The 24,272-nt window shown below is 40.9% G+C and overlaps 1 protein-coding gene across 1 annotated transcript; it reads right to left on the bottom strand.

The window, feature by feature from the left end:
• Positions 1–17,033: 17,033 nt before the first annotated feature.
• Positions 17,034–19,634, bottom strand: LOC130975594 (uncharacterized). Its single transcript, XM_057900365.1, has 2 exons — positions 18,441–19,634; positions 17,034–17,714 (listed from the first exon to the last, which is right to left on the bottom strand). Exons 1-2 carry the CDS (start codon positions 19,632–19,634, stop codon positions 17,034–17,036), a joined length of 1,875 nt encoding a protein of 624 aa, XP_057756348.1.
• Positions 19,635–24,272: the final 4,638 nt, after the last annotated feature.

The following is a 24,272-nucleotide window of genomic DNA, read 5'->3' as shown; positions in this document are numbered from 1 at the left end:
TAAAGTTGTTATTGATTCAACTAGAAATTACATCAACCATTACATTATATATAATGTGAGAGATTACATACTGTGATGGACCACTACTAACTTCACTAGCTACTGCCAATAACACCCCCCCCCCCCCCCTCCTTTCTCTTCAAACTTAGAAAACAGATGCATCAATGATAGGAGCTTGGTGAACATGTATGCAATTTGATCAACAACCACAAGATGTTTGCAGCGACTGTGAAGAACGGGGTTGGCAGCAAGTTGGCACGCGCTATTGTTATCACAAATATATGTATCATTAGGAATATATGTAGAATTGTAGATCATGAAATGTAACTGGAGTAGAGTATTGCTGTGGTTATTGAAATGTAAAAACAGGACTAATAGAAGAATTGTTATTAGAAGCAAAAGGACTATCAGTATAACTATCATGAGGGGATGTAAATAAAGTAGTGTAAAAAATTCTCTCTCATAAAAAATAACATGTCTAGAGAGATAAATTTTGCCAGTTTTACTCATGCATTTGTAGTCTCGATGCTGACTATTATATCCCAAAAGAAATACACTTCTCATACTTATAATCAAACTTAACTCGATTATATGGTCTCGAGAATGGAAAATAAGTGCATCCAACCACTTTTATTAAGTGATAATCTACAATTTTATCATACAAAGCCTCAAAGGGGCTTTTATTATGTAAAAATTACATCCACTAGTACATTATATATAATAATATATAATGATTATCGATGATTCACTCACTCATATATAAGAAAGAATAATAATAATAATTACCAAAAAGATATAAAATAGAATATTAGAATTATTGAAAAATGATAAGTGTTTAAAAGAGTATTTTTGACAATTTTGAGCTAAAAGGAAGAATAATTTTATCACGTTCAAAAATTTGAATACTAGACTAATTATACTATGTTGGTTTTAGACATTAAGAAGACTAAGAGTTCATTTTAAAAACAGCAATGCTAAAATAACAGTAACTCATATGGCACATTGAACTAAGTTAAGACAGTAAGAGACCAACAGTGTTTTTCAAGTTTATTAGAAGCCATAAATTTTGCAATTATTTTCGAATATATGTAGGCTTTATTTAGTTTTGATTTGTTGTTAAGGTTGTTAAAATATTTTATTTTTTTAGTAGTATTTATAGGTATTTTAAATTTAAATCAAATCTGATCTAATCTAATAAGATCAAATCTGATTTAAATTAGTTATCATATTTTTTAGAATTTTTTAATTTAAATTATTTATCATATATTTTTATTTTAGAGTCATATCTAAGAAGATTTGGTCTATTTTTAGGCTAATCTGTTAAAGGTCTATTTAAATACTTTTTGTGAATAAATTTTTATGAATAAATTTTCGTAATTACTTTATGCATGTTTTTCAATGTGTATTCAATTGAAGTGAGTGATTTGTTTTGTTTGTTGCATGAAGAAATTTAAAAGATTCAACCTACGGTAATTCTTTAGTGTTAGTATAATTCAGTTTTCAGTCTTTTGATCTAGGTTGTCAAAGATAAATTCTTTTAAAGTCTAATAAAAAAACTCTTCCCATGACCTAGTTTGCTAAAAATAGGTTTCTTAAAGTTATAATAAAAAAATCTTTTTATTTATTTTTGTATTTCCACTGTGTCTTTTCTTATTCCTTCCAATTTTATCCCTCTTTTCTTATTCCTTCCTTCTTCGTTCTATCTTTTCTTATCATTTATTATCGTTCATTCGTTCATCTGTGTTTTTTTAGTCTTTCATTTTTCTTTCATTAATTTTCGTATCAACAAATCTCAATATAAATAATCATTAAATATTAATTTATGTATGATTAATTACATAATATTTTTTTAAAAAATAGTTGAGAAAAAAAGTATATAAACTGATACTAGAATGTGCCATATTAGAATGTAATCTATTGTAGAATAATATAATGATAATGATTTAAATTATTAATTATTGATGATTGACTCACTAAAATATAAAAAAATCATAATAATAATAATTACTAAAAAGGTATTAAATATAATATTAGAATTATTGAAAAATTTTAACATAAATAATTAGTAAATATTAATTTATATATAATTGATTACATAATACTTAAAAAAATAGGTGAAAAGAAAAAAGTATATAAACTGACACTAAAATATGCTATGTCAGCATGTTTGACGTCAGAATATAATCCGTTATAAAATAATATAATTAAAATTATTGAATTATTGATTATTGGCTTATTGAAATATAAAAAAATTATTATAATTATAATTACAAAAAGATATGAAGTAAAATATTATAATTATTAACAAATTTTAATATAAATAGTTATTAAATATTAATTTATGTATGATTAATTACATAATACTTTATTAAAAATACTATACTACATGTATACTAAAATCAGCAATCAAAGTCAACTACCAGTGGAGAGAAACTTACTAATAGGGAAGGATGAAAGGAGGCTTTGCTAGAGTTTTCTCCCAGAAAGAAGATATGAAAGAGTGAAGCACTAAAAAAGTCAAAACGGGTGAAGGAGTTGACTTGAATCAATCCAGTGACTGCATGGATATCGTTGTGCAAGATCAGGCTGATGTCGAGAATGAACCAAAAGTCACTTATAAGGATTCTCTTCTTAAATCGCCAGGCATGGTTCCTGAAGAGGAAAGCATGAATATGGATGACATTGATGAAGAGTCTTCAGATCCGGAAGATCGTTGGTATAAGGATACCGATAAGGACGATCTCAAAGACAGGCCTTTTGATCCGTGCCCCATCATTCCGGTATCGAAGGAAGAGTTCGAGGACTGGTGTAAACGGTGGCGGAATGCTCTTATCATAAAAGTCTTAGGCAAGCGTGTGGGATTGGCATTCCTAGAGCAACGTCTCCAAAGAGATTGGGTAAAGAAAGGTACGATACATGTTATCGATATGGATCGTGACTATTTTCTTGTTCATTTTTCAGATGAGGAAGACTACTCACACGCGCTTTTGGAGGGACCTTGGATGGTTGCTGGACACTATCTCATTGTGCAACGCTAGAGACCTTTCTTCCTGAAGTCAGAGCACCATGTTAGGAAGATTGCGGTTTGGGTTCGTATTCCAAATCTGCCAATTGAACTCTACAATCACCGTTTTTTATGGCGAGTAGGATCGGCTATTAGGCATATGCTTAAAATTGATCGTAATACTTCCATCCACTCAAGAGGAAGATTTGCTCGGATATGTGTGGAAATCGATCTTGCTAAGAAACTTGTTCCACGTATCTCGGTGCTTTGTAGTGAATTGAATATTGAATATGAAGGACTTTACCAAATTTGCTTTTTGTGCGGTCGATATGGGCATAGAATGGACCAGTGTAGTAAAACAGTGGTGGAGTCTGCTGAGCATCGGGGATCGGAGTGCAACGGGGATCAACAGGGAACCAATAAGGAAAGTGGAGATACTAGTGACCAAATAGGCAAGTTCGCGGAATCCGGAAGGCAACATGAAGCTTGGGCAAATCAAAACTCACCAGATTTTGGCCCTTGGATGTTGGTGCGGAGGCAAATCAGGAAGGAAAAAACACCAATCACGTACGGAAAAGGAGGAACAGTCCATTCAAATGTTAAAGGCGGAATATCTGGCGGTGATGATATTGGTGTGGATCATGTGAATCATGAGGAGGGGAGTGGCTCTCGCTATAATATCCTCTATGAAGAGGAACCAGGTGGCACAAACATGCATGAAATTCAAGAAGATATGGATAGGCAAACTCCTTTATCATAAGATAGGCTCCATGTAGCTAAGGCCCAAAATTCTTTTGAAAAATTCCAACCCATATATAAGAAATTTCTTAAACAGGGAGCTAGCAAAAATCCACAAGGAATTAGAAAACAAAATCATGTGGCAACTGGGCCTAGGCCCAATGAGAAAGGAAACAAACTGAAATCCAAATCCATGGATCAAGACCCACCTAAATCAAAAGAACCAAAGAAGGGAAACATTGTGGAATTTCCTAAAGAGAGGCTTCCCGAAACGGTGACTCATGCAGAGAAGAAACAAGAGATGGCGGCCATGGAGATTGTGATGCTAGAACACATGAGGCATCTTCAGGGTGAACAGAGAGAGGCTTTTGAGATATCTAGAAGGAGTCCATCTTTGCTTGAAGCACATGTGGTAAAAAATAGTTTTCTTACTCAAACCCAAAATTCTACCCCTTTATTGAAGCCACCTGACCCAGGGACTGAGGTGGCATCATCTTCAAACATGGCAGTGAGTGCTAGTGTTGATAAGGAATCTATTTTGACTAAAGATGGGAATTTTTCCTTGGGCAATGTTATTCGGGTGCAGGGGATATTCCCCCAGCTGTGAGTTTGGTCCTCTGTGACCCCTCTTTTATTTTTGTTTTTAATGAATATTATCTGTTGGAATTGCCGGGGAGCGGGGAGTAAGTCGTTCCACTCTCTTATTCGAGATATGTGTAAATAATACTCTGCTAGTTTCATTATTTTGCTCAAAACTCATGTGAGCGGTGTTAAAGGGAAGAACATCAGGGATAAGATTGGATTGAGTGGATCCTTCGTTGTGGAAGCCACTGGTCATTCTGGGGGCATATGGTGTCTTTGGGATGATAGTATTTGGAATGTTTGTGTTTTGGAACATAATAATCAATTAGTTTACCTTAAAATCTCTTGCAATAACTCTAATTTTTAGTTGCTTTCTGCTTGTTATAGGAGTCCGCAACGGGTTAATAGGAGAGCACTGTGGAGCAAAATTCGATCCTTAGCTGAGAACATTCATTTCCCTTGGTGCCTCTTCGGGGACTTCAATGCCTTACTCCATGATCACGAAAGGCAAAGAGGATCTAATAGAGTGAATTCGGGTGCTTGCAGTGATTTTCAAGAATGTGTGTCTGATTGTGGCCTTATTGACTTAGGCTTCATTGGCTGGCCTTTTACTTGGAAGAGAGGCAATCTTGTGGAAAGATTAGATAGAGGTCTGAGTAATCTTAATTGACAACTTACCTTTCCTGAGGCACATGTCAAACACCTTCCTCTTCTCAAGTCGGATCACTCCTTTTATGTCTTAACCTTGTTATGTATCCAGATTTGAATAGAGGGAGAAGGCCGTTTAGGTTTCTTGCAGCTTGGCTTTCGCATCCTGATTTCAATAATCTGATTCATCAATCTTGGCATATGGAGAGTTCTTGGTCAGAAGGCCTGGAAAATTTCAAGAACTCCCTGAAGAACTGAAACTATAATGTTTTGGTGACATTTGAAAACGTAAAAGCATAATTCTGTGGAGACTTCAGGGAATCACAAATAGTTTAATGCAGGGCAGCAACTCTTTCCTTGAGGATCTTCAAGTGCAACTTTGGAAGAAATACGAGGAAGTGTTGACACAAGAAGAAATTCTTTGGTACCAGAAATCAAGATGCAAATGGGTCGAGTTTGGTGATAGGAATACCAGGTATTTTCATGGTTCAACTATGGTGAGGAGACGAAAAAATAAAATCCACTCTTTGCAGGACTCTAGAGGTAATCTAGTTACTGATAAAAATGTACTAGAAAGTATGGCTCTCTCTTTCTATTCAGACCTCTATACAGACTCTCTACCTGTTGTTCCCTTTGTTCTTAATAATGCTTTTCCCTATTTAAGTATGGATGACCACAACATAATAGGGGAAGTATCTCTATTCAGGAGATAAAAGAGGCCGTTTTTACAATGGGAAGTTTCAAAGCTCCTGGAAGAGATGGTTTACAAGCAGTTTTCTATCAGAATCAGTGGGATAGAGTTGGGCATGATCTTTGCAACCTTATTCAATGCATCTACGCAGAACCTCAGAGAATTCATGAGATTAACGAGACTCTTATCACCCTTATTCCTAAAGTGGAACCTATCACAAGCCTCAAGCAGATGAGACCGATAAGTTTGTGTAACGTCTCATATAAAGTTGTTACTAAAGTCTTGGCGAATCGGATTAGAAATCTTATGGAAAAGCTGGTGAAGCCTACGCAATGCAGTTTTGTTCCGGGTAGGCATAGCTCGGACAACATTATTATTGCTCAGGAAGTCATACATTCTATGAGAATTAAGAAAGGACCGAACGGTTGGATGTCTATTAAAATTGATTTAGAAAAGGCATATCATAGAGTGAAGTGAAGTTTTGTGCAAGAGACTCTTGAAGATATTGGGTTCCCTGATTAGGTTACCAACCTTATCATGTCATGCATTTCTATGGCTAGGATGCGAGTCCTGTGGAACGGGGAGGAGTTGGATGAATTTAAGCCGTCCAGAGGCATCCATCAAGGAGACCCTATTTCACCATACATTTTTGTTCTGTGTATTGAGCGTCTCTCACAGCTTATCAATGCTGCAGTTGACCATGGCTTCTGGAAACCTATCAAACTAAATAGAAATGGTCCTAGTCTGTCCCATTTGTGCTTTGCGAATGATCTTATTCTTTTTGCTGAAGCCAATCTCCAACAAGTTGACATCATCAAGAGATGTCTCAAGGCGTTCTGTGATAGTTCGGGGCAAAAAGTTAATAATGAGAAGACTCGGGTCTATTTTTCCAAGAATGTGGGTAACCAAGTCAGAACTGAGATTAGTGAAACCCTCCAGTTTGCAAGGACGGATAACCTTGGGAAGTACCTAGGAGTTCCTCTCTTGCATTCCAAAGTATCTAAGCGCACTTATGACGATATTATCAACAAGCTTAACTCCAGACTCAACTCTTGGAAAGCCTCTTCCTTGTCGTTAGCTGGGAGGACAACTCTGGTGAAATCTGTCCTTTCTTCTATTTCTCTTTATACTATGCAAACTGCACTATTACCTGTGTCTACTTGTAATGTCATGAATCGTAAATACAGGATCTTTCTCTGGGGTGATACAGAACAATCAAAGAAAATTCATCTCATTGACTGGCAAAGAGTCTGCCTTCCCAAAAAAGCGGGTGGACTTGGCATTAGGCATGCAAGTTTGATGAACCATGCATTTTTTATGAAAGCTAGATGGGGCCTGGTGGAGAAGAGAAACTCCTTATGGGCTAGAGTGCTTCGTTTTAAGTATACAGCCGGAAACGATATTATTCCTATCGTGGATAGAAAACTAAAGAGCTCTAACATTTGGAAGGGAGTTTGTAAGGCATGGCCCGATATCTCGCAAAACCATATTTGGAGGATAGGAGATGGCACTGAGATAAGTTTTCGGAAGCATAATTGGGTCCTAACTTGGGCAAGCTGGAACAATATGTTACACAGGTAAATAACTCTCCTTTAGATACATCTAGTTCTCTTATGAATTTTCTTGATGTTTCAAGAAACTAGGATGTGAACAAGCTAAATGGTTAGCTTCCAGAGAATGTTGTAAAGAAGATTGTGGCCATCTTCCCGCCTTCCCCTTGGAAAATGCCGGACCAAGTGGCATGGAACCTGTCATCGGATGGTTCTTTCAACCTCAAACTGTCATACCAAGCCCTTTGTACTAATCAGCCTCCTCTCAATGACATATTCTATCTTGTTTGGCGTTGGAGAGGATCCGAACGTACCAGGCATTTTCTTTGGTTAGTTGCTAATAATGCAATCCTAACTAATGCGGAGAGACAGCGTCGTCACTTATCAAACTCCCCTCTCTGTCCAAGATGTAGCAATCACAGTGAAACCACACTTCATGTACTAAGAGATTGTGCTTTTGCGTTTAGCATCTGGGATGCCCTTTTACCCCCAATGTGGAAATAAGGTTTCTTTAATTCAAGCTTGCATGATTGGATTAAAGCTAACATTTCCGCACACAACAACTAGCAATGCATTTTTGGTGTCGCTACATCCTCAATCTGGTTCTTCCGCAACAAGCTAATTTTCGAAGGTAAAAACAGTCCTGCACCTTCAGTCCTAGCTCAAATTCGAACCCGAAGTGATGAGTTCAGCCGGTTCACAAGGAATATGACTCAGTTAAGCACCTATAGTGCTAAGCATGATCGTCCAATATGCTGGACTCCCCCTAGCGAAGGTGTTGTGAAACTAAATGTTGATGGCTCTCTTTTTGCGCATATAAATAATGCAGCGTGTGGTGGAATTGTTAGGAACCATCTTGGAGGCTTCGTGAAAGGCTTCTCTTGTAACCTTGGAAGTTGCTCAATTATGCATGCTGAGTTTTGGGGTATAATCCATGGTCTTAAATTTGCCTCTAATCTTACTCAGTCTATTGTTATCGTGGAATCTGATTCGGCTGCTGCTCTGAAATTTATCTCTCATGGATGTCTGGCTGGCCACCCGTGCTCTTCCCTTGTTGAAGAGATTAAAATCCATGCTAATCGAATTCCTCAAGTGTATTGGAGTCATGTTCCCAGGGAAGCAAACTTTGCTGCTGATCATTTAGCAAAGAAAGGACAACACTTCTCATTTGGATTGCATACTTTTGACTCGGCCCCTGCTGAGATTGCACATATTCTTGTCATTGATATAGCTGTTGTTCCCTCTTTAGAGGACTGGTCTAGTTGTTTTATTTTGTTCTCTTTGGGGTCTTTGAACCCCCCTTTCTCACAAAAAAAAGTCAACTACCAGTATAAAATATATATTGTAATACAAATACACTTTAAAAATAAATTAAACCACACATATATTTATATACAAATATATTAATAACTGATTTTAGTGTACGAATATCATTTTTGGTTGAAAAGAAAAACACATATAAACTAATACCAAAATATATTACGTCAGCATACTTAGTGTCAAAATGTAACCCGTTGTAAATTAATATAATGATTATTGATTATTGATGATTTATTCATCAAAATATAAAAAATTTATAATAATTATTAAAAATATATAAAATAAAATATTAAAATTATTAAAAAATTAACATAAATAATTATTAAATATTAGTTTGTATAATTGATCATAATACTTTTTTTTAAATGGTTAAGAAGAAAAACGTATGTAAACTAGCATCAGAATGCATTATGTCAACATGTTTGGTGTTAGAATATAACTCGTTGTAGAATAATACAATGATAATAATTAAAATTATCAAATTATTGATTATTGATGATTGACTCACTCAAATATAAAAAAGAATTACAATAATAATAATTACTAAAACACATAAAATAAAATATTAAAATTATTGACAAATTTTAATATGAATATTCATTAAATATTAATTTATGTATAATTGGCTAAATAATACTTTTTTAAAAAGACAAAGACTCAGATAAAGACGTTTGATCTCGTCCATTAAATAGATTATCATGTATAAAATTTTTAACACGTGACATAAATTAAAGGCATTATTTTTATTAAAAAGTATTGTCATATTTTTAAAATTGTTATTTTGATTTTAATACTAATTTTTTAATTTATTTAAAATTTAAATTTTTAGCAAAAATTATAAGATTGTTTTATTTTTTACTATTTTCTATAAATTTTATAATATTATTTTTCTACTTTTATTTTATTATCATTTTGATTTTTTTCTATTTTGCAAATTTAATACTTTTTTACGAGTTTAGTTTTTATTTACAATTATTATAATTTTTTTATTATTTTTTTATTTTTAAAGATCTATATTTTTATTTACTAATTCTTATTACTAATTGTTCTATTTTTAGTCTAATAATTTTTATTTATTTTTGAATTTTTTAAATAAAATTTATTGTGAAAATTAAAATTAAAAAAAATATTTTATATAAATTTAAAAAATTTAGTATTGTTTGAATTAATATTAGTTAGAATTACTAATAAAATTATTTTTTTCTTAAATTTTTTATTTTATTTATAATTTATTTTTTTAGTATTAATCTACGTTTTTTAGAGTATATTTTTTGTACTATAGTCAAATAAATAATTTTAAAAAATTATTTTTATCATTTTTATATAAGTAGTGTCTTTTTTACAAAGTTGAAAAAAAATATTTATAAATTGGTACTAGAATATATTAACTCAGTATATTTAGTGACAGAATACAATCTATTTTAAAGTAATATAATATTTATTTTGTCTATAAAAAAATACAATAATTATTTTGTAGTATCTTTTTCATTTAATTAACTTGTGTTTAGCATGTGTCAATGAAATTAATTTTGTTATGCGGACAAGTACATATACCTAAATCCAAAGTGTAGTCTCAACTATGAATTTAATGGCTTGAAAAAAATAATATAATATGTTTACTTCCATCTCCATCTCCATCCTTTGTACATATACCTAAATTCATTTAGTTTTGATTTGTTGTTAGGATTATTAAAAGATTTGATTTTGTTTTAATTTGTTTAGTAATATTTATAAGTATTTTAAATTTAAATTAAATAGGATCTAATCTAATAAAATTAAATTTGATTTAAATTAATTATTATATATTTTAAAATTTTTTTAATTTAAATTAGTTATCATATCTTTTAATTTTAGAGTCATATTTAAGAAGATTTGGCCTATTTTTAGGCTCTATTTAAATATTTTTTGTGAGATAAGTTACATAATATTTTATGAATAAATTTTCATAATTGCTTTATATACGTTTTTCAATGTGTATTCAATTAAAGTGAGTAATTTATTTTGTTTGTTATATGAAGAAATTTGAATGATCTAACTCTAAATAAATTTTTAGAGTTAATTCTTTTAATTTTTAGTCTTGTGATCTAGATTGTTAAGGACAAATTTTTTAAATGTCTAATAAAAAAAATCCTTCTAATAAACCTAAATTGCTAAAAATAAATTTCTTAAAAATATAATAAAAAACTACTTTTATTTATCTTTATGTTTATGCTGTGTCTTTACTTAGTCCTTCCAACTTCATTCTTCTTTTCTTATTCCTTTGTTCTATCTTATCATTTCTTATGGTTCATTTGTTCATCCATGTTTTCTTACTCTTATTTTTTTCTATTAATTTTCTTATCAACAAATTTCAACATAAATAATCATTAAATATTAATTTATATATGATTAATTATATAATATTTTTTAAAAAAATAGTTGAAAAAAAGGTTAATAAATTGACACCAGAATGTACTATATTAACATACTTGGCGTTAAAATATAACTCATTATAAAATAATATAATAATAATGATTTGAATTATTGAATTATTAATTACTGATCATTGACTCACTAAAATATAAAAAAAATCATAATAATAATTACTAAAAATATACAATATTAAAATTTGTTCTATTGTTCATAAGCCAAAACGGCCAAAATCAACTGTTTACAAGCCAAAACAAAACGGCTAAACAAAAAACGATGAAACAAAGAGTTCATTTCTTGGGGGCATCGACAACTTGGCCATCTTTAATAATCTTAAAAACACCGATTGCCGACGTATCGAACTCAGGGGCAACGATTCTAATTTGAGCTTTCAGGGCTTCCTCGGTGCCCAAAATCGCGTCTTTGCCCTGTTTGACGACATCTTTGTACTTAGCTTTCCATGTTGCCAGTTCGGCCTCCACGGCCTGCTTCTCCTTCTCGACTTCGGCCGCACGCTTCTGCGCCGCGCCGACTTGTCTCTCCAAAGCCATCTCGCGCTCGACTAAACGTGCAACCGTCGCGTCCGATTCCTTTTGTTTTGCCTCAGCAGTTGTGGCCTTCTTTTCGGCGGCAGCGGCTTTCTGTTCGGCAGCGGTGGCCTTCTTCTCGGCGGCATCCAATTTTTCTGAAGATTGAGTCAGCTGCTCCCGAAGGGTCTCAACTTCACTTTTTAACTCATTATTGGCCTTCCCAGCGGAATCCAACCTCCGGCGGAGAGACTCCATCCCGGACAGTTCGAACTCGGCCTTCCGAGCTATGATCGCACCGCGCAGAAGAGTGCGGTACATCCACCTCGCCTGCCCGGCAAGGGATGACTCATGGAAATGCTCCTCGGTACCGGGGATCAGCTGGGTGTCTATAAAATTTGAAGCGTCGAAATTCCTTTCCATAACGGTAAGGACACCCTCAGGACTGGACGACGCCGTGGATGTCTTCTTCCTCTTTCTCTTTAGGCTGGAGACTTCTACCACCTCCTCCTCATCATCCAGATTGGGCACCGAACCCCCGATCCCGGTCACCTCACGGATAGGGGAAACGTGGACCGCCCTCCCACCTTCAACCGTGGCGCCCTGAGCCGAGGTCCCGATCTCGTCGGTTGCGGTCCTCTGCTCGGGAGCATCCTGGCCCTCCGGAGGAGCATCAGGCCCCTCGGGGGCAGGCTGCTCGTCACCCTCCTCGTCATCACCACCGGCAAGAAAGGTTTGAAACAAGTCGGCAAGGCCCGTCACCGACGCAGACATATCCACTGTAGGAAAACAAAGAAGGTCGGTTAGTCGTCACACAATATCAATTAAAGGAAAAAAGACAAAGGGCAAAGTGGAAAGCTTCTCACAAATATAATTACGACCGGACTCCCGGTCACCCATGAGGAGATGGGGATTTACTGGGTTCTTCCCAAAAACTGCCATCAACACCTCGGCAATCTGCTTATCCACCTTCGACATACTCCTATAAGCTACCTTAATAAAAGAATTGGACCCTGCCCCGAAACTCCAATAAGTCGGGATGAGCCGTACCCCCTCCAAAGACAACCAAAAGGGATGACGACCTTTGGCAGGGCGGACCTTAAAATACTTGTCCTTAAACCCGTGGTAGGAATCTTCGAACAAACCGAAAATCTTCCGACCCTGGGCAGCTCGGAAGGACATAAACCCCTTTTTGTGCTTCCCCTCCTTGGAAGGGTTTGTGAGGGTGAAGAAGAAGAGGAAGACATCCACGGACACCGGCAGTTCGAGATATTCACAAACCATCTCGAAACAGCGGATCGAGGCCCAACTGTTCGGATGCAACTGCGACGGTGACACGGAGATCCGATTTAAAAGCGCCATTTGAAAGGCTGAAAACGGAATACGAACCCCGACTTGAGTGAACATGGCTTTGTAGAACCAAATCCAGTCGGCGACCTGGCGGGGTTGGAAGTTGATTTCGTACAATCGCTCGTGAGGAGCCGGGACGAAAACGTCGTAATTGGCCTCCTCGTCAGTCCCACCGCACAAGTACCCAGCTTGTCGGAACTCGGTGAGCTCCTCCTCGCCCATTTGATTGGGCGAATCCCTTATATCGGAGACGACCCAAGCATATTGATCGTACGCCGCAGGGTTAACGGATGCCCGGGAGACCGTGCGAGCCATACCTACATGGGGGGACCATCCAGTTAGTCTAAGAGATCGGTTGCTCAGGCCGAACACAAACACCACCCCCCACGACTTCCCGACTAAGGCCAATCAAGACTAAATGGCGAAAAAGACGAGGAAAAGCCTACCCTGGAATGGTACTTCCCCCCCTAACACGTCTACTCGCGACTAAAAGGCTATACAATAACATCAAAGAACCGAGCAACAAGCACACAAAAATAATGCATAAAAAGGGGAAAGATTCGAAAGTTACCTAAATTGATGAAAAGAGGATGAAATTGCGAGTCTGGGAAAAAAGCAAGAAGGACGAACAGAGGCACCACAACAACGCCTTGAAATCTTGCAGCAGGGAGGAAGAAAGGAAAAAATGGGGAGTGTGAAAAGGTGTAAAAGCACCGAAACCAACCGTTTAAAAACTGCTCCCAAAGCGCGAAACGCCTGGGGGCAGAAGGGTCTTTTCAAACGGGGTTTTTCACCCCATTATGAGCATTCAATGCTCGGCGCAGGAAACGAAGCGATGAAACGATTGCTTAAGCAACCAAGAGACGCCAGCACGGGTCCGGCCCAAAGTCAGCACGGGTCGACCCGACCCAAGCAATACCCGACCCGGACACGCGCCCTCTAACCGACCCGGACACGCGTCCTGTACGGCTCACACACGGCTGCAGGACAGCGTCCTTGGGAATATGGGTCTGCCCCATAAGGGGCCCACTACTGACATATATATAAGGGGAAGATTGGCTCTTCCCCCGAGGTACGTCATATCTTTCAACCCTTCATTCTGCTCGCCTGCACATTGCTGACTTAAGCGTCGGAGTGTCTTTGCAGGTGGCACCCCCCCCGTCCATTCACCAGCACAAGTGCTCGTTAGCTCGGCAAACCCACAATCAGCGCGACCAAGGCTAAGGTATCCTCACCTGTCCACCCTTGCATCTTCTGTCCACCCGATCTGTTCGGAACCCGACCAACGAACATTGGCGCCGTCTGTGGGGACCCTTTGCCTGAATGGAAGTCGCGCCAGGTCCCGGCGACCGAGCTCGAGCAGCCGGCACGGAGGGGGCTGCCTCCGTCGCCTCGCAAGTACCCAGCTTGTCGGAACTCGGTGAGCTCCTCCTCGCCCATCTGATTGGGCGAATCCCTTATATCGGAGACGACCCAAGCATATTGATCGTACGCTGCAAGATTTCAAGGCGTTGCTGTGGTGCCTCTGTTCGTCCTTCTTGCTTTTTTCCCAGACTCGCAATTTCATCCTCTTTTCATCAATTTAGGTAACTTTCGAATCTTTCCCCTTTTTATGCATTATTTTTGTGTGCTTGTTGCTCGGTTCTTTGATGTTATTGTATAGCCTTTTAGTCGCGAGTAGACGTGTTAGGGGGGAAGTACCATTCCAGGGTAGGCTTTTCCTCGTCCTTTTCGCCATTTAGTCTTGATTGGCCTTAGTCGGGAAGTCGTGGGGGGTGGTGTTTGTGTTCGGCCTGAGCAACCGATCTCTTAGACTAACTGGATGGTCCCCCCATGTAGGTATGGCTCGCACGGTCTCCCGGGCATCCGTTAACCCTGCGGCGTACGATCAATATGCTTGGGTCGTCTCCGATATAAGGGATTCGCCCAATCAGATGGGCGAGGAGGAGCTCACCGAATTCCGACAAGCTGGGTACTTGTGCGGTGGGACTGACGAGGAGGCCAATTACGACGTTTTCGTCCCGGCTCCTCACGAGCGATTGTACGAAATCAACTTCCAACCCCGCCAGGTCGCCGACTGGATTTGGTTCTACAAAGCCATGTTCACTCAAGTCGGGGTTCGTATTCCGTTTTCAGCCTTTCAAATGGCGCTTTTAAATCGGATCTCCGTGTCACCGTCGCAGTTGCATCCGAACAGTTGGGCCTCGATCCGCTGTTTTGAGATGGTTTGTGAATATCTCGAACTGCCGGTGTCCGTGGATGTCTTCCTCTTCTTCTTCACCCTCACAAACCCTTCCAAGGAGGGGAAGCACAGAAAGGGGTTTATGTCCTTCCGAGCTGCCCAGGGTCGGAAGATTTTCGGTTTGTTCGAAGATTCCTACCACGGGTTTAAGGACAAGTATTTTAAGGTCCGCCCTGCCAAAGGTCGTCATCCCTTTTGGTTGTCTTTGGAGGGGGTACGGCTCATCCCGACTTATTGGAGTTTCGGGGCAGGGTCCAATTCTTTTATTAAGGTAGCTTATAGGAGTATGTCGAAGGTGGATAAGCAGATTGCCGAGGTGTTGATGGCAGTTTTTGGGAAGAACCCAGTAAATCCCCATCTCCTCATGGGTGACCGGGAGTCCGGTCGTAATTATATTTGTGAGAAGCTTTCCACTTTGCCCTTTGTCTTTTTTCCTTTAATTGATATTGTGTGACGACTAACCGACCTTCTTTGTTTTCCTGCAGTGGATATGTCTGCGTCGGTGACGGGCCTTGCCGACTTGTTTCAAACCTTTCTTGCCGGTGGTGATGACGAGGAGGGTGACGAGCAGCCTGCCCCCGAGGGGCCTGATGCTCCTCCGGAGGGCCAGGATGCTCCCGAGCAGAGGACCGCAACCGACGAGATCGGGACCTCGGCTCAGGGCGCCACGGTTGAAGGTGGGAGGGCGGTCCACGTTTCCCCTATCCGTGAGGTGACCGGGATCGGGGGTTCGGTGCCCAATCTGGATGATGAGGAGGAGGTGGTAGAAGTCTCCAGCCTGAAGAGAAAGAGGAAGAAGACATCCACGGCGTCGTCCAGTCCTGAGGGTGTCCTTATCGTTATGGAAAGGAATTTCGACGCTTCAAATTTTATAGACACCCAGCTGATCCCCGGTACCGAGGAGCATTTCCATGAGTCATCCCTTGCCGGGCAGGCGAGGTGGATGTACCGCACTCTTCTGCGCGGTGCGGTCATAGCTCGGAAGGCCGAGTTCGAACTGTCCGGGATGGAGTCTCTCCGCCGGAGGTTGGATTCCGCTGGGAAGGCCAATAATGAGTTAAAAAGTGAAGTTGAGACCCTTCGGGAGCAGCTGACTCAATCTTCAGAAAAATTGGATGCCGCCGAGAAGAAGGCCACCGCTGCCGAACAGAAAGCCGCTGCCGCCGAAAAGAAGGCCACAACTGCTGAGGCAAAACAAAAGGAATCGGATGCGACGGTTGCACGTTTAGTCGAGTGCGAGATGGCTTTGGAGAGACAAGTCGGCGCGGCGCAGAAGCGTGCGGCCGAAGTCGAGAAGGAGAAGCAGGCCGTGGAGGCCGAACTGGCAACATGGAAAGCTAAGTACAAAGATGTCGTCAAACAGGGCAAAGGCGCGATTTTGGACACCGAGGAAGCCCTGAAAGCTCAAATTAGAATCGTTGCCCCTGAGTTCGATACGTCGGCAATCGGTGTTTTTAAGATTATTAAAGATGGCCAAGTTGTCGATGCCCCCAAGAAATGAACTCTTTGTTTCATCGTTTTTTGTTTAGCCGTTTTGTTTTGGCTTGTAAACAGTTGATTTTGGCCGTTTTGGCTTATGAACAATTTAATCTTAGCCGTTTTTATTTTGGCTTGTGAACAATGACTTTTTGGTCGCTTGCTCGTGTTGTCGCGATAATGTTTTTCTTACTTGTCTGATTGCGTTACCGTTTCTATTAACCGTTTTTGGTTTATAGTTGTTTACTCTGGTGGCCCGTGGCCTCTCGTGTAGTTATTCGTTAGAATGGTAGTTGATGATCTCCCGGGGTGATCAGTCCCGGGTCAGGTGTCGTCGTTAGTCATAACGGGATGGTTTATCTGAAAAACGGAGATAGAATAGGGTGGAGAATTTGCACAAGTATATCTTATTCGGTAGCCACATAAAGGACTCGAAAGTTACTATAAATGACAAATTTACTACTTAGCTAAATTAGCCGGCATGTCGCTCCGTCCTCTAGGAGTAGAATCTTCTGAGGTTGTCCGCGTTCCATGTCCTCGGGACCTCCTTGCCATCGAGCCTTTCTAACTTAAAGGCTCCTTTTCCCATCACCTTTTTGACTCTGTAGGGACCTTCCCAGTTTGCCGCTAGCTTGCCCTCTCCGGGGGTTGGTGGGCCGATATCATTCCGCCTTAGGACGAGGTCGTCAGGCTCAAATTCCCTCTTGAGCACCTTGGTGTTGTATCGCAGAGCTATTCTTTGTTTTAGCGCCGTTTCCGTCAGATGGGCCATTTCCCGGGCTTCATCTATCAGGTCCTTTTCTACAGTTTCCTCCACTCCTTTCAAAAGCAATCGCGGACTCGGTTCACCGATCTCTACGGGTATTACCGCATCCACCCCGTACGTTAATCGGAAAGGAGTTTCCTTGGTGGAGGACTGCTCGGTTGTTCGGTAAGACCAGAGGACCGACGCTAGCTCGTCGGCCCAAGCACCTTTTTTATTGTCCAACCTCTTTTTCAACCCTGAAAGGATAACCTTGTTGGCGGACTCCACTTGTCCGTTCGTCTGGGGGTGTTCTACCGAAGAGAACCTTTGCCTTATACCCAGGCCGCTGAGAAATTCTGTGAACTTCTTGTCAGTAAACTGCGTGCCATTGTCCGAGATGACGACTTCTGGTATCCCGAATCGTGTTATCACCTGCCTCCACATGAATTTTCTGCAATTGGCCGAGGATATGCTAGCCAGTGGTTCGGCTTCTATCCATTTGGTATAGTAATCAATCGCTACTATGAGGTATTTGACCTGCCCAGGGCCGACTGGGAAGGGCCCTAAGAGGTCGACTCCCCACTGAGCGAACGGCCGTGAGGTCGTTAGCAAGCTTAACTCGGAGGCTGGTGCCTTGGCAAAGTTGGCGTTCTGTTGGCACTTTATGCATTTTTTGACAAACTCTTTGGAATCTGCCACCATCGACGGCCAGTAGTACCCAGCTCGGATTAACTTCCTTGCTAGGGCTTTGCCTCCGATGTGATGCCCACAGCAGCCCTCATGGACTTCCTTGAGGACATAGTCCGTCTGGTCGGGGTGTAGGCACTTCAGTAGGGGTTGGCTAAGCCCTTTTCTGAACAGCTGTCCTTGGATGACGGCGTATTTTGCCGCTTCTCTTCTTAATTTTGCCGCATCCTTTTCGTCACCAGGGACTTGGCCGTGTTCTAGGAAGTTGGTGATGGGGTCTAGCCATGAAGAACTTAGGGTTGTTACGTGCAGTGCAATCGCTGGTTCCCTTGTCATGCCTTGGATGAGAGACCGGTTCCCCTCCCCTGGCTTCGTGCTGGCCAATTTTGATAGGAGGTCTGCCCGTGTGTTCCTTTCTCTGGGTACATGCTGGACCGTGACCTCTTCGAACTTTTGGCTCAAGCTTTTAACCTTTTCCAAGTACTTCTGCAACAAGGGGTCCTTGGCTTGGTAGCTGCCGTTTACTTGGGAAGTGACGACTTGGGAATCGCTGCACACTTCCAGTCTTCTTGCGCCGACTTCCGCTGCTAGGGCCAAGCCTCCTATGAGGGCTTCGTATTCTGCTTGGTTGTTTGAGACGGGAAATTCGAATCTAACCGACTGTTCGTATACAACCCCAATCGGACTTTCCAGGATGATCCCGGCACCTCCGAAGGTCTGGTTGGAGGCTCCGTCCACATGGAGCTTCCACCGTGTACCCATGTCTTCGCCTGGATCTCCCGTTACTTCAACCAAGAAATCTGCCATGGCCTGCGCCTTGATGGCTTGCCGGGGCTCGTATCGTATGTCATATTGAGAGAGTTCGATGGACCAAGTCATCATTCTTCCCGCTAGGTCGGGTTTCTGGAGAACTTGCCGGATCGCTTGGTCCGTTCTAACGACAACTTGGTGACTTTGGAAGTACTGTTTTAACCTTCTCGAGGAAGTTAGGAGTGCTAAGGCTAGCTTTTCCAACTTGCTATACCTTAATTCTGCCCCTTGCAGGGCCCTGCTTATGAAGTAGACTGGCTGTTGGGCTTTCCCGTCCTCCCGTACCAGTACTGCGGCCAGGGCTTCGCTTGTTATGGCAAGGTATAGGTACAGTGGTTCCCCGTCCCTTGGCTTCCCGAGAACGGGAGGTGCCGCCAGGATTTCCTTGAAGTGTTGAAAGGCTTCTTCGCATGCGGGTGTCCATTCAAACGCCATCCCTTTCTTCATGAGGTTAAAAAACGGCAGGGCCTTTGTCGCCGAGGCTCCAAGAAACCGGGAAAGTGAGGTCAACCGTCCTGCCAACCTCTGGATGTCCTTGATACAGCCCGGACTCTTCATCTGGAGTATTGCCTGGCATTTCTCCGGGTTAGCCTCTACCCCCCTCTGAGTTATCATAAATCCCAGGAACTTGCCGGCTTCCATGGCGAAGGCGCACTTGAGGGGGTTCAGCCTCATACCGTGTTGACGGAGGGACGCAAATACACTTGCCAGGTCGTTTAGGAGGTCGTCAGGTCGTGTTGTTTTTGCCAGGATGTCGTCCACGTAGACTTCAACCGTTTTTCCTATGAGGTCGTGGAATATCCTGTTCATCAGCCTTTGATATGTCGCCCCCGCATTTTTCAAGCCAAATGGCATTACCTTATAGCAGAAAGTTCCTCCTGGCGTTATGAACGCCGTTTTGTCTTCGTCTGGTCGGTGCATCGGTATCTGATTGTAACCGGAGTAGGCGTCCATGAAACTCAGATACCGGTATCCCGCCGCGGCGTCGACGAGTGCATCTATGTTGGGGAGGGGGAAGCAATCTTTGGGGCATGCTTTGTTAAGGTCAGAGTAGTCGACGCACATTCTCCACCTGCCATTGTGTTTTTTCACCAGTACCACATTTGAGAGCCACGTCGAGTAGTCCACTTCCCGTATGAAGCCTGCTTCTAGGAGGCCGGCCGTTTGCTTGGCTACCTCCTCTGCTCTTTCCGCCGACATTTTTCTCCTCCGTTGAGCCACTGGGCGTGCTTCCGGCTTGACGGCTAGGTGATGTGAAATGATTTGTGGGTCTATGCCCGGCATGTCGGCTGGTGTCCATGCGAACAAGTCCCTGTTGGCCCTTATCATTTCAATCAAAGGCTCCTTCAGCTCATGTGGGAGGTTCTTGTTAATGAATGTGAACTTTTCCCCCTCGTCACCGATGCTGAACTTCTCCAGGTCCCCTTCTGGTTCCGGCCTCGGCTTGTCCTCTACTCTGGCATCAAGGTCGGCTAGGAATACGCCAGATGCTTCCTTGGACTTCTTTCTGAGGGAAAGGCTGGCGTTGTCACAAGCGACCGCCGTCTCGAGGTCTCCTCTTATGGTCCCTATGGATCCATCGTCGGTGACAAACTTCATAACTAGCAGTTTGGTATTGATTATGGCTTCAAAATCATTGATTGTTTTTCTTCCCAAGATGATGTTGTAGGCTGTGGAGTCTCGGAGGATTACGAACTCGGCCATCGCCGATCTTCGGCCTTGCACCTGTCCCACCGAGATTGGTAGGGAAATAACTCCGTCTGGTTTGATGAAGTGGTCGCCTAACCCGATAACCCCGTGCTGGTGAGTCGTCAGGTCGGCATCCTTTAGCCCTAGTGCGTCGAACACGTTGCGGAACATGATGTTTGAATCAGCTCCTGTGTCGACCAGGATCCGCTTGACGAGGCCGGTTCCCACTCTGGCCGTTATGACCATGGGAGGGTTTTCCGGGGCGTCGCTAAACCATTGGTCTTCTGGGACAAAAGAAATGGACGGAGGTTTTTTGGTGCTCTGTATCGGTGGAGATGAGATCGCCAGAACCTTGGCGTCTTTCTTGTGTGCCGACCGGGACTTTGGTGCAGTGTTTTTTGCCGTTACCACGTTTATTACCGTGAGGCCGTGGTCTCTGTCTTCGGGCTCCTGTCGCCGCTTGGTCGAGCGTGTCTTGCCTTCCTCGTCTTGATCACGATAACGCCTTCTCGGTTCCCTGATGAGATGGGAGAACGCTGCTAGCTTTCCTTCCCTTATCGCTTGTTCTAATGCATCCTTCAGGTCGAAACAGTCCTGTGTTTGATGGCCATATCCCTTATGGTAATCGCAATAAAGGTTCTTGTTTCCACCCGTGCGGTCCTTGAGTGGTCGGGGCTTCGGAAGAATTCCCTTTTCAGCTATTTGTTGATAGACTTCCACGATGGGGAGGGTGAGTGGAGTGTAGTTAGTAAACTTCCCGACTCGAGGGAACGGCCTAGGTGCTTTGTTTGATGTCTCCTCCCTAGCCTTTTCTTTTGCTCTCTCCCCGTCGCCACCGGACTGACGAGCCTGGCCGTAACCGGACTGCCGCTTATTGGCAGCCACGACTCGGCTGACTTCCTCGTCGTTTATGTACTCTTTGGCCACCGTTTGAATTTCATGCATCGTCCAAACAGGCTTCGTAGTAAGGTGTTTTCGGAAGTTCTCGTTGAGGAGGCCGTTCGTCAGGCAGAGACTGGCCACCGAGTCGGTTAAGCCGTCGATTTCCAAGCATTTGTCGTTGAACCGATCTAAGTACCTCCTGGTCGGCTCTCCCTGTCTCTGGGTTACCCCGAGAAGGTTGATAGGATGCTTGGCCTTTGCTATTCGCGTTGTAAATTGAGCCAGGAAGGCGCGGCTGATGTCTGAGAAATTGTAGATGGAACCTTGAGGGAGGCTGTTAAACCATCTGATCGCCGGTCCTGCTAGGGTTACCGGGAAGGCGCGGCATCTCACTTCGTCCCCTACTCCTTCCAGATTCATCCTGGCCTCAAAGGCCGTGAGGTGTTCTAGAGGGTCTTGTGTTCCATCGTATCTCATGTCCGTTGGTTTGTCGAAGTGTTTCGGCAACCGGACCTCGAGGATAGATCGGTGGAACGGCGTGATGCCTATTATCATAGGTTGTCGTGTTCTCTCGGGTCTCCCTTCTCCGTCTTCACGGCCTCTTGCCGTTCGGCGGGATTGTCTGCCGCGAGAGTAGATGACTGTGTCATTTCGTCTTCTCGGAATGGGTGACTCCTCTCGCGTGCTTTCTGCTTCCATCCGGGATGCAGATATACGCCGTGAGCGGCTTCGGTGAGAGCTCTCCTCCTCGCTCCCGGGAGATGGGGTGTAGCTTGGATCGGTAGACCATCCGTCCCTCTCCCTGTCTGCCAGCTGTCGCTCCAGGTTCTGGACTCTGTGGCGTAGCTCCTGCATTATTATGGCACTATCGCCGCCCGTTCTCCCGAATGGTCGGGTTCTCGTGTGTTGTCGGGGGGATCTCCGCCCTCCCCTTTGCGAGGCGACGGAGGCAGCCCCCTCCGTGCCGGCTGCTCGAGCTCGGTCGCCGGGACCTGGCGCGACTTCCATTCAGGCAAAGGGTCCCCACAGATGGCGCCAATGTTCGTTGGTCGGGTTCCGAACAGATCGGGTGGACAGAAGATGCAAGGGTGGACAGGTGAGGATACCTTAGCCTTGGTCGCGCTGATTGTGGGTTTGCCGAGCTAACGAGCACTTGTGCTGGTGAATGGACGGGGGGGGTGCCACCTGCAAAGACACTCCGACGCTTAAGTCAGCAATGTGCAGGCGAGCAGAATGAAGGGTTGAAAGATATGACGTACCTCGGGGGAAGAGCCAATCTTCCCCTTATATATATGTCAGTAGTGGGCCCCTTATGGGGCAGGCCCATATTCCCAAGGACGCTGTCCTGCAGCCGTGTGTGAGCCGTACAGGACGCGTGTCCGGGTCGGTTAGAGGGCGCGTGTCCGGGTCGGGTATTGCTTGGGTCGGGTCAACCCGTGCTGACTTTGGGCCGGACCGTAACAGAATTATTGATAAATCTCAACATAAATAATTATCAAATATTAATTTATGTATGATTGATTATATAATATTTAAAAAAAATATGTGAAAAAAAATGTATATAAACTGACACCAAAATGTGATATGTCAGCATATTTAGCGTCAGAATATAGAATAATATAATATAATGATTAAAATTATTGAATTATTGATTATTAATCTATTGAAATATAAGAAAAAATTATTATAATAATAATTACAAAAAATATATGAAATAAAATATTATAATTATTAACAAATTTTAATATAAATAATTATTAAATATTAATCTATGTATGATTAATTACATAATACTTTCTTAAAAAGATTATGCTACGTGTAGATTAAAATTAGCCATCAAAATTAATTACCAGTATAAAATATATATTGAAATACAAATACATTTTAAAAATAAATTAAATCATACATATATTTATACATAAATACATTAGTGATTGATTTTAGTGTATGATAACATTCTTTATTGATAAGAAAAATACATAAAAACTGGCACGAGAATATACTGTGCCCGCAATGATTATTGATTATTGATGATTTACTAATTGAAATATACAAAAATTATAATTATTAAAAATATATAAAATAAAATATTAGAATTATTGAAAAAATTAACATAAATAATTATTAAATATTAATTTGTATGACTGATCATAATACTTTTTTTTAAATGGTTAAGAAGAAAAACGAATTAAATTAACATCAGAATACATTATGTTAATATATTTGGTGCTAAAATGTAATTCGTTGTAGAATAATATAATGATAATGATTAAAATTATTAAATTATTATTTATTGATGTTTAACTTACTAAAATATAAAAAAAATCGTAATAATAATAAATACCAAAAATATAAAATAAAATATTAGAATTATTGACAAATTTTAATATGAATATTTATTAAATATTAATTTATGTATGATTGATTAAATAATATTTTCTTAAGATAGAGATTCAGGTAAAAATGTTTGATCTGGCCCATTAAATAAATTATCATGTATTAAATTTTTAACACGTGGCATAAATTAAAAGTATTATTTTTATTAAAAAATGTTGTTATATTTTTAAAATCGTTACTTTGATTCTAATACTAATTTTTTAATGTTTAAAATTTAAATTTTTAACAAAAAATTTATTATAAGATTGTTTTATTTTTATTATTTTCTATAAATTTTATAATATTATTTTTCTACTTTCATTTTATTATCATTTTGATACTTTTTCTTATTTTGCGAATTTAAACTTTTTTACAAGTTTAGTTTTTATTTACAATTGTTATAATTTTTTTAATATTTTTTTTTTGTCTTTGAAGATCTATATTTTAATTTACTAATTTTTATTGTTAATTGTTCTATTTTTAGTCTAGTAATTTTTATATTTTTGAATTCTTTAAATAAAATTATTGTGAAAATTAAAATTTTAG

Source organism: Arachis stenosperma, chromosome 4 (genome assembly GCF_014773155.1).
Source record: "Arachis stenosperma cultivar V10309 chromosome 4, arast.V10309.gnm1.PFL2, whole genome shotgun sequence".
NCBI classification, from domain to species: Eukaryota; Viridiplantae; Streptophyta; class Magnoliopsida; order Fabales; family Fabaceae; genus Arachis; species Arachis stenosperma.
Note: the sequence above shows the minus strand (reverse complement) of the source record. Positions and strands in the feature narration are given on the sequence as shown.

Excerpts from the sequence above, each read along its gene's own strand:
- LOC130975594 (XM_057900365.1), bottom strand. The coding sequence starts at position 19,634 with ATGCCATTTGGCTTGAAAAATGCGGGGGCGACATATCAAAGGCTGATG. Across the intron at positions 17,715-18,440 it reads TGCAGAAGTACTTGGAAAAG|GTGATAACACGATTCGGGAT; the intron begins GTTAAAAGCTTG and ends ATGTGGAGGCAG.